Genomic DNA, 10,062 nt, shown 5'->3' on the forward strand with positions numbered 1-10,062 from the left:
TTCTATCAAGCTCCAGCAGCATCCTGCCCTTCGGAAGGACTGTGGGACCCCCTCTCCAGGTGCGAAGAGTGCTTGTTAATCTTTAAGATGCTGTTGCATGTACCTCTTCTGCCCAACTGAGCTTTGGAGCCAAACCCGACCCTCATTCCCCCTTCCCCCCGGGGGTTTGCCTTTGCCCATCCTGCGGCCGGCCAGCAGAGTCCTGGCAGATTTCCCTGGCGGCAGCAGGATGCTTGGGATGCTCCCAGCAGAAGAAACGTTACCTGTGTGTCCCGGGATCGCCCTGAGGATGCCAGCCAGGCTCGGCAGAGCTCGGCGCTTCACCCTCTGGCGCTTCAGCATGGACATGTACTTGTTCTTGACGTGCTCTGGGATAACCAGATCCACCAAGTCTCTCTTATGAAGTTTAGGGACCTCAGACAGCCCCAGCTGCTTCAGCACCACCTCCTTGAACCCTTCCTGGGTAAAGGCTTGGACCGTGAGGACGAGGCAGAGCATGAAGAGCATCCCGGCACACCTCAGGTCCATCCTCCTCTGTCAGCGAAGCAGTTCCCTGCCCGGCAGAGATGAAGCAGGGGATCTCCCTGGGGCTGCTCTCGGCAGAGATGTGCTGGCAGGCTGCCCGAGCTGGATGGAGGTCCCCAGTGCCGGGGTTTTATAGCCAGCCTCGTCCCACTGGCACAACAAATTTCACAAGTGGGGACGAAGCAAAGGACTTAAAAGGATCACTCCCCTGTTGGTAGACACATGCCAGTTTAACACCTTCATCCACTGCAAAGTTAATACAAGAAGGTTTAGGGGCTCTCAGATTCCTCCATGGGGAAGAAATTTCCATTGTTTTTTAATTCCCTGTAAATATTTGCCCAGAAGCCCCCTGAGCAATCAGTGTTCCCTGTTCAGCCTCGCTAGGGAGGTGGCACACCTGCAGAATACATTGCTTAATGTACTATGCCATATGATTCTTAAAGGATGCATCAATCTTTACTGCAGAGAACTTGGACCTAAAACAGCCAATATCAATCAGGAGAAGCTTTAGCTTTAGCTGGAAGTCCATCTTTATGGCAAGCACTGAAAAATCATCTAAATCTTTGGTGGGGGGTGTTAGGTTCCACTTTGATCTCTGAGTATTTGTATCAAGTGTATGAATCAGGGCAGTGAATCACAGCAGTTGAATGATTTATGGCCTTTTATGCTGCTTCTGAATCATAGAAGGTGGAAGATGTACGGGTGTGACATTTTAAAAAAAAGTCCCATCCCTCTTTATGGATTCCTGTGGGTTTCAAAATAATAATGCTTAAAAGAAGAAGCTTTATGTAAAGGCAGATCACTTCTCAGTGAACATGGGAAACCACTGCACTCTTCCCCAACATGGATGAAGAGTATCTGTATTTTGAATGCTATTAACAGCCACGATAGAGTGCTGGCTCTGGAGAGTGAAACTGACCTGAAGGCTGGGGTGGGGAAGGCTGGATGTTTACCTTGTAACATTTAAACTCGAAACTTACACCCTTTTCTTCCCTGGCCTTTGCTGGCACAAGATGTGTTAATCTATTTCTGGCACCAATCCCAGGAGAATTGAAGACATAAAATGTGATTGATAAAAGCATGAAGGAGCACAGCACTTGGGGCAGATTCTCATCCTCTCCAGCAGCCACATACCTGAGCCTACATACAAATGTCTTCAGCATCAAAGGCCCTTTGGATTTTATATGTCTCTGTAAATGATTTGAAATTGGTCCAGCTTCATCCAGTGCCCAGGCTGAATGGTGTGCCCTGAGGACCGTCTGGCTGGAGGATGCCATGTAATGAACTTGTACAAAATCACTCCGTTGTGGCTCATCCCTCGTTGAAACCAGTGTCAGCCGAGGGAGGCAGCCTGGTTTGTACTCAGGGGAAGGCAATAAAGGCGTCTGAAAGAGTCCCACTCAACACTTCTGTTACTGCTCACTTTGTCTTTACAACCTCTTAAGAAACTTGTCTCCTTAAACATAATAAAGCCGCTGTCAGATGTTAAAAGGGCACTTTATTTAGCTAAACTGAGTTTTAAGATTAAAATGGAACAGACTACAAAGCAACACCTTGTGCATGGCCCAAGGCAGTACATTCTTTAATCCTGCACTTTGTGTAGCATCTTTCTCTGGAGATGAGTTTTAGACATGCATTTGTATATCAATTCAAAATACACCCATTCCCAAGACACAAACAGCAGTGAAAAATATTCACTTCACTGCTTCAACCTCTGCTCATGTCAAACACTCTTGCTCTTGTGAATAAGAGAGAAGGTTTTTTCCTGAAATCTTTTTGACCCCTCAGCCATTTATGAAAGCTTCATACACCCAGCTCTTCCCTCAGGACTGTCTCCCCAACCAAATGGCACATTACTGATTCCCAGGGGCTGGGGCAAAAGAACTGGTTATACAATGAGTATGTCAGAGGCTTGGAAACTGCACCTGAGCAATGTTCAGGTGTCTGACAAAGTTTTCTGCAGATGGGCTCTCTAAGTGTTGGCCAGCTCAGTTCCAGCAGGGAATTTGCTGTGTTTATATGATCACCTGGATAAAACTGCAGTCCATGGATTTGTAATGGTCTCTCTCTTATATCAGAAGACATAATCCCGTAGTTATTTATCCATCCAATTAGTCTTTGCTCCAGAGAGTGGTCCTACTCTGCAGTGAGTGTTCTTCAATAGACCATGACAATGTGAAATGAAAATGCCTGATTTCTGCAGCAGCACCCAGCTTTCCTGTATCCGGATGTGATTTCTCCTGTGGCTGATGCCAAATCCACCAGGACTCTCCACTGTCCAATGTGTATTGGAAGGTGATTTATGGCCTTCACACCTGAAATAAAATTATTGACCAAACACAGTTGAAGCTCAGCTAAGAAGAAAACAGAGGATGTGTATTGCAGGCTTTTCACAGGAGACTGATTATCTGGTCCAATTGGAGGATTTGCCATTCCCCCTTTGTCGTGCAAACAAGAAAAAGTCGGGAATTTTATAATAGCTCTTTCTGTGTAATGTGTATTAGAACCTGCATGGCACTTTTGAAACATCAAACAGAGGATTCAAAGAGGCTGCAAGGAATGGAGTATGAGCAACTCCCAGTTTTAATAAAAGCCAGTACTTAGTGGAGAGAAAATCTCTCTATTTAAGCTTTTAATTTTGTTACAAGCAGTTCTGTAGGACATTTGCTGGGCACATCCGTGCAATGATTTTTGGTAGATAAATCCAGTGGGATCAAAGAGAAAGTGTGAAAGGCTTACACTAATTATGTAGCTATTATCCTGGGAAACAAGAATGTTTGAAATGTATTTGCAATATTGAGGGTCTGAATATTTAGCTTTTCAGATTTCAATTGCCATGGACATAACTCTTTTGTATTACAGCTGGGCCCATATTCAAACAGCCCTTGCTTGAGTGATGTGAAAGGCAACAATTTCTGTGTGTTCCAAGAAGTGCCCATGTTTGTGCAACATGTTTGTCCTATGGAGATGGGAGCACAACTCTATGTAGATTTTGGTCTGTTTTTCCCTGAAGTCAGGGCCTTCTGAATCTAGGAGTGTAGAAGTAAAAACAGGAGTGGTTAAGAAGCAGGTATTAACATGCCGGGTCAAAAAGAATACAGGTACAAGTTCTCTTTTATATTCTTTTTCAGCCTCAAGCACACCAAGTTTTACATAGCTAACAAAACACTGAGGAAGAGGCTGGTCATGTGAAGAGCTGGGTCAGAGGCTTCAAAATTGGATGTAAAATGTGGGCTATGCATGAAGGCATGCCCCTCTCACTGCCTCACCCATGCACCCACCAGCCACCCAACAGTGCTTCAAACTGAATATTCCCACCAGCAAACCCAGGCCACACACCTTTAAGTGGGATTTCTTCAGGTTATTTCTTGGAGGAATCTTTAGCTTCTTTCTTGGCTGTCATGGCCTGTGCTGGTGCTGGGGCCTCTATTCCTCCGCAGGGACTGGCCCTGAGTCACAGCTGTAGACAGAGAGCATGGAGCTCACCAAACCCTGCTCAAAGCCCTGTTCAACCTGGTCTTGAACACTTCCAGGTATGGGGCATCCACAACTTCTCTGGGCAACCTGTTCCAGAGCCTCACCATCCTCGCAGTAAAGAAATTCCTCCTAATACGGAATCTAAACCTTCTCTCTGTCACTTTGAAGCCATTCCCCCTTCTCCTGTCACTACATGCCCTTGTAAAAAGTCCCTCTCCAGCTCCCTTGTAAGTCCCCTCAGGTACTGGAAGGTGACCTAAGGTCTCCCAGGAGCTCTTCCCTTCTCCAGGCTGAACAGCCCCACCTCTCTCAGCTTTCATAGGAGAGCATGCATAGCTTGCTCAGTGTACAAAGACAGAATAGAAGTGCCCAGGGCTTCTGTGGGGCCAGTACAGCTCACTGGAGTTTGCCCCCATGGCCTCAGATTGCTCTGCAAGTATCTGGCATGGGAAAGTTTCCAGAAGGTGAGGCCTGATAAAACAAGACATCTGGGTGTCTCCCAGGGCTAGACTGAAAACAGGCAGAGCCATTCAAAGCAGTGTGTTGATCTTTCTGCTGGTTGTGATTTGTTCCAAAAATTTGGCCGTGTTAATTTTTGTGCCAAAAGGCTTTGTGCTCAATCAGGTATCACCTGACTTACCTGCCTCCCATGCATTCCCTCCCCTGCTTCCAGCTTCTAGATCTGTGTTGTGAGCTCTGACTAACACAACTCTGGGAAAGAGAACTTCATATCCCACGTCTGAGAGGAATCGTGGTTGCTCTGACCTGAGCGCACAGATCTCATTCCGAAGATGCTGCAACCACAGCCTCAGTCCTTAGTATTTATCTTCCTGCTGGGGAGCCAGTTTCAGTAGCAACTTTTGTGGTCCAATCATTCACCTGCTTGAGCTGTACAGAAATTGTCCAGCTCATTTTATCTAGGCAGGGACGTGAGACTGTTTTTCCTCATCACCAGTATAGGCCAGACCAAACTGGCCATCTCCAATGGAAATACCTGAAAGATCACATCCTATTGGGTTCTTCTCTCAAATGCTGGTGGTGAAGCCCCAGGCAGCAGTGGGGATAATGTTTCCTTATGCATTTATCCCACAGTGTATCCAGTATACTAAACTAAATTTTATCTGAGAGAGATACTGCAAACCTGGTTTGATCTTGAGCTGGGTTTGTGTAACTTCTGCTGCTGTGTATCTCAGATTGCACTGACATAAGCATGTCTTCCACAGGCAGCTTCTGCTTTTACTCATGAACTTGTTTTGGTCAGATGGCCAGGACAAAAGGCTGTCTGTCTGAGGAGGAATGGATAAAATGTCCAAAGTCCCCTCATGTCCTTGGTCAGCTGATGTCAGCTGGCCCGCTGGCAGGGTTTGTGTTGGCAGTGTTTGCAAAGTGCCTGTGTTCTGGCAGAAAGGAGATCTTCAAGATATTTTTTTTAACAGAAAAGCAAACACAACTGTTTAAATACAGCATTTTCTATGCCTTCAGCAGTCTCCTCCCCATCGCCCCAGTCTGTTCCTTCTTTGTAGCTGGGGAAGCAGGGCTCGTCACCACTCTGATGGCTGCAGCATAGGCTGCTGGCAGAAACATTGACATTTAGCTAATGCAGTTGAATCAGATAAATAAGCATACAGCCCTAAATTGCTTGCTTTACACCACAGTCCACTTCATTAAGGAATGTCCTAATTACTGAGAAATAGCTGAATTCTGTGGGAGCACCACTTAATTTCTAATCAGAGCCCATTTATCGGCCTAGTTAAAGTGCTGCTTTTTCCTTGCAACTGTATTTTCACTCTAGAAGTTTATCAGCTTTTTTTAAAAGTATGCTGCTCCTGCCTTAATGATGCAAGTGATGCCCAGCTCTGGGCTAGGCAGGGCTGGTGAGGCTCAGAGAGGCTGTCCAGGCTGCCCCTGCCCTTGCCAAGGAGAGACTTGCCCTGCTGCCACGCTGGGCTGTAACCAAAGTGCTCCAGTGAATGTCACTGGGAGGGCTCAGTGTGTGACCAATATGTGGCACTCAGGGACATGGTTTAGTGGTGGACATGGCAGGGCTGGGTTAATGGTTGGACTTGGTTATCTTAGAGGTCATTTCTCACCTAAACAATTCAATGTCCCATAGCCCTTACTGATTCTGTGACAAGTTTGTGTGGCAATTGGAATTCCAAAAACTGAGTGATGTCCCCGTTTTCCTGTCATGCAAATACAGTTGGAATAGTATTCATATTGCATCTGTGGCAGTGAGTAACCTGGCTTAATTATGGATTGTACTTCCTCCTGTTAATTTTAGCTCTAATAACTTTTGCTTCACTGAACAGACTGTCCTCTTTTGCTAAGAAAAAGAGAAAATGAATCACTTTCCCCCAGCTCAAATAGAGAAAGAATAACACTGTTTTCTAGCAGCTGTAATTTATTTCTATTACCAGAAGAAGCTGTAAAGGCAGAAAGATTATGAAGTATGTGTTAATGCAAGTTGAATAATTTTCACTACTAACTTTGCTGGAAGATATTTTTTGTCCAAAGGCTGAAAATAAGGAAGAAAGGCCAAGATGAATGGGACCTAAAAGCAACCTCTTATGCTAAAAATGATGAGCTGTTGTGCAAAACAGTAATTTGTTAGTGGAGTGCAAAAAACCTCTAAAAAAGGGCTGTTACTTGCACAGAAAATTACAAAACCCAATGCAAGATTGTAGAAGGCAAAATTAAGTGATAACAAGCACAGAGATGACAGGACAGAATTGATAAATAGTTTAGACTTCTCTAATCTGCTATATCAGATGGAGTGAAGAGCAGCTGCCCAAAGACTTCTGCTAGTTCTCACTGAGATATTCACAATTGGGCAGTGCCTTAGCAAACCTACTGATTGGCAAAAAGATACCTGCAACAACAGGAAAATGAGCTAAACTACTCACAGGGTTGTTTTCCATCTGTAACATCTGTCGCTGAAGTGATCTTGGGGCTATTGCATGTCAGTGGGTTTTACACCATGGAACTCAGATGTATTCGATTTCAAAAATAATTACTTGCACATGGCTTTTGTCCTTGGTGTTAACAGCATGCCAGGGCTGTGAGCAAAAGGATGCTGAGGTAGAGTTCTGAATGGGCCCAGCAACAACGCTGGGCCTGCCTGTCTGAGCTCTGAGTGAGCTGGGCTCATACTGGGACAAGATGTCTGAGAGGCTTCCAGGAGAGGCAGGAGTTTCAAGAGATACAAAATAATCTTGGAAATTATGATCTGGATCAGACTATAATCCCTCATTCTGATGTTTAATGTCCATTCTTTTTAAACAGAAAGATGCAGGCTTGCCTGGCTGTAAACACTGCACTGAACTTTTTGCAGGAAGCTTTTCTTTGTCTCCAGAGTGCTGACACATCTTCGGAGAATGGTCTTAAAGGCCTGCAGCTTTCTTGAAATGCATTTTAAAAGATTTTAGATCTGTTAATAAAATTTCAAATCATTAACTCATTTTTAAAATCTAGTGAGCTGGTTACTATTAGTGGTGATTTATTATTTATCCTGTTCATTCATTCCCCTTCTGTCTGGATTGGGTACTTCGTTACACCTTTGAGAATTGCACAGCAACAAATATCAAAATAGCCTCCTAATTTTCTTTTCAAATAGTGCTGCAATGTTCAGAAAGGAGGGTGTGTGGATAGACTGCTCCTACTCAAGCAGCTACAACAAAGCTGTTTTCATTTACATATTTATATTATCGTGGTATTGATTTGTAACATTCTTTAATGTTATTACTCTTTAATTAAAAAGTATTCAGCAGAAAAGAACTGAAGAAAACACCATTTTTTGTGTATTTGGCTCCAAAACAGAACAGAAAAAAGTATTTTACTTCATGAGGCAGGTTAAATTATATAATTTCCTGCCATGTACTCATATCTATGTAAAGAAGGAGTGTAAGATCTCAGATATAACATATCCCTTAAAAGAGCAAAAAATAAAGCTCTGTGACCTGACTAGTTTTAATCCTTTTAGCATTCATACTGCAGCACCCTGGGAGATGCACCATGGTCACTTGATTTTAAAAGGGAATTTAGCCACACTTGGCCAAGTCACTTGAAGAAGCGTGAAACACAAACTTCAGTTGCTTGGGGTTTTTTTTCTCCTTTTCTTACCTTACCATTTGCTTATTCAAAACCATTAATCCAGGAATGGCCATCATTTCCACATAGCAACCAAATGCATTTCTGAACCTTAAATTTGACTTTGACATGTGACTCTGCAGGAAATGCCATGCATTTGAAGCTGGCATCTGTCAGCCTTCCAGGCCAAATAACTAAAGACATGGTGACTAAAATTTATTTTATCTATGCAGCATGGCTCTTGGCTTCAGCAGCTGCCAGTTCAGAATTCAGAGTCTTTTGACAAATCATACACGTAGAGAAGATTTTTCAAAGGTACTAGAAGGAATTTAGAGTCCATTTTCCATTGAGCAAAACTTGGGTGCTTAGTCCCTTTTCTCTGCTTTGACTCTAAAATAGAGCAAGGAGTATTTTACCCTGTGACAGCAAAACTAGAAATAATTACTACAATTTGAGCAGAGACATAGATAACCTGAGAATTAATTTGAAACACTTGATCATTTTGACCAGATCTGTTGGAACACCTTGGTGGCAGACTACATGAAAACAATGTTTGCAAGGAAGTTCAGTGTCTGCAAATCTGATGGAAGGAATCTAAAAATCATCATGTGAAGCAGACCCAGAAAATGGGCTCTTAAAACTCTTTGAAGGCTTCACTGTTTGATTTGTTTTCAGTCCCTTGTGGTAGGAAAGCTTACCTCTGCCCTTCATTGTGTTCCCAGGCTGGTAAACTGTTGAACACTTGCTGTCCTGAGTGAGAAAATGCTGTGATTCATAACAGGACATGAAAATATACTATTGCTTGGGCTTGCCTTGAAACTGATCTAGAAACCACAGCAATAACAGAACACAGTTGTCTTGTTTCCTAAGTGGATGGGAACTGGCTCCTTAACAATTCCTTAACAATTTCATGTCCTCTGAGAAATGCTCTCACGATGATAATTTGATTAGTAAGTTCAAGATCTTACATTGATGTATGAAACTCTTCTAATCTTCACAGGAACTACAGTGTAAAGGAATTACAATCAACCTGGCTTGCTGTTGCCCAGAACATTTGGCCTTAAACCTTAGGTCTGCTCATGCCAGGGTTCTGCATGCAGCACCTGCTCTCTTAGCTGTGGCTGTACAGTCCCAGGAACTGACCCAGACGGGGTGTAAAAGAAAAGGTGCACCATGTTGTGAAGGCAGGAATATTTTGCCTAGGCATTCCCATGTAACACTGACCCTTTCTTCCATCCTGGAGTTCATCTCATTCCAGAAACTGGGCCACTTTACTGGACCTGCTCTTAACTTCTCCCAGGTTAATTCTGACAACTCACTCTATCATAATCTGATATATAACCTGAATATATAAATATCTACTTTAGTGAATCTAACTATAAACATCTGCTTTACTGAGACAGTACATAATATCAGTAGGAAAGGAGAGCTGAAAACATCTGGGCTCTCTTCCCAGTTCTGTCCCTGAGTGAGGATTATGACCTTGAGCAAATTGCCTTGGCCAAAATTTTCAAGTCCATATTTAGACACCAAAATAAATAAGCTGATTTTCAAAGGCACCAGCCAACCACAGCTTCTATCAACAAAACTCTAATCACCAACAGACTCTAATAATTACTGTATGTAATCAAGTTAGTAAAACAAGCCATGTCCCTCTTGCCATCTGTTACAGGGAAGGAAGTTCTCCAGTGATCCATCGATCACCTGTGTGTTCAAGCTGCTCAGCTTGCAGTGACTACATTACTTTCCCTTTTTACACAGATTAGGCCACACTCCCACTCATGAGGCAAAGTCAAACATGCCAAGTCCAGCTGGAAGAGATGTGAGGAAATACCTTTATATCCTTTGCATACATTTGAAAGGACAAAGATCAAGCAGAAAGAAAAGAAAGTAAAAGAATCAAAGAAATGGAAATATGAGAATGGATGAATGGGGGGAGGAAATAAAATACCGTAGATAGAGGAAGGAAAGAGT

At 43.4% G+C, this 10,062-nt stretch overlaps 1 protein-coding gene across 1 annotated transcript in view; it reads right to left on the reverse strand.

Moving 5' to 3' along the window:
• Positions 1–10,029, reverse strand: part of LOC103612859 (left-right determination factor 2) — a 12,864-nt gene extending 2,835 nt beyond the window's left edge. The window contains exons 1-2 of the mRNA XM_008630571.2: positions 3,865–10,029; positions 264–2,840 (exon numbers count right to left, since the gene is read on the reverse strand). Coding sequence (XP_008628793.2) covers positions 264–528 — 265 coding nt within the window. The 5' untranslated portion in view covers positions 529–2,840; positions 3,865–10,029. The remainder of the gene's footprint in view (positions 1–263; positions 2,841–3,864) is intronic.
• Between the last annotated feature and the right edge of the window lie 33 nt (positions 10,030–10,062).

Source organism: Corvus brachyrhynchos, unplaced genomic scaffold, assembly GCF_000691975.1.
Source record: "Corvus brachyrhynchos isolate BGI_N302 unplaced genomic scaffold, ASM69197v1 scaffold101, whole genome shotgun sequence".
NCBI classification, from domain to species: Eukaryota; Metazoa; Chordata; class Aves; order Passeriformes; family Corvidae; genus Corvus; species Corvus brachyrhynchos.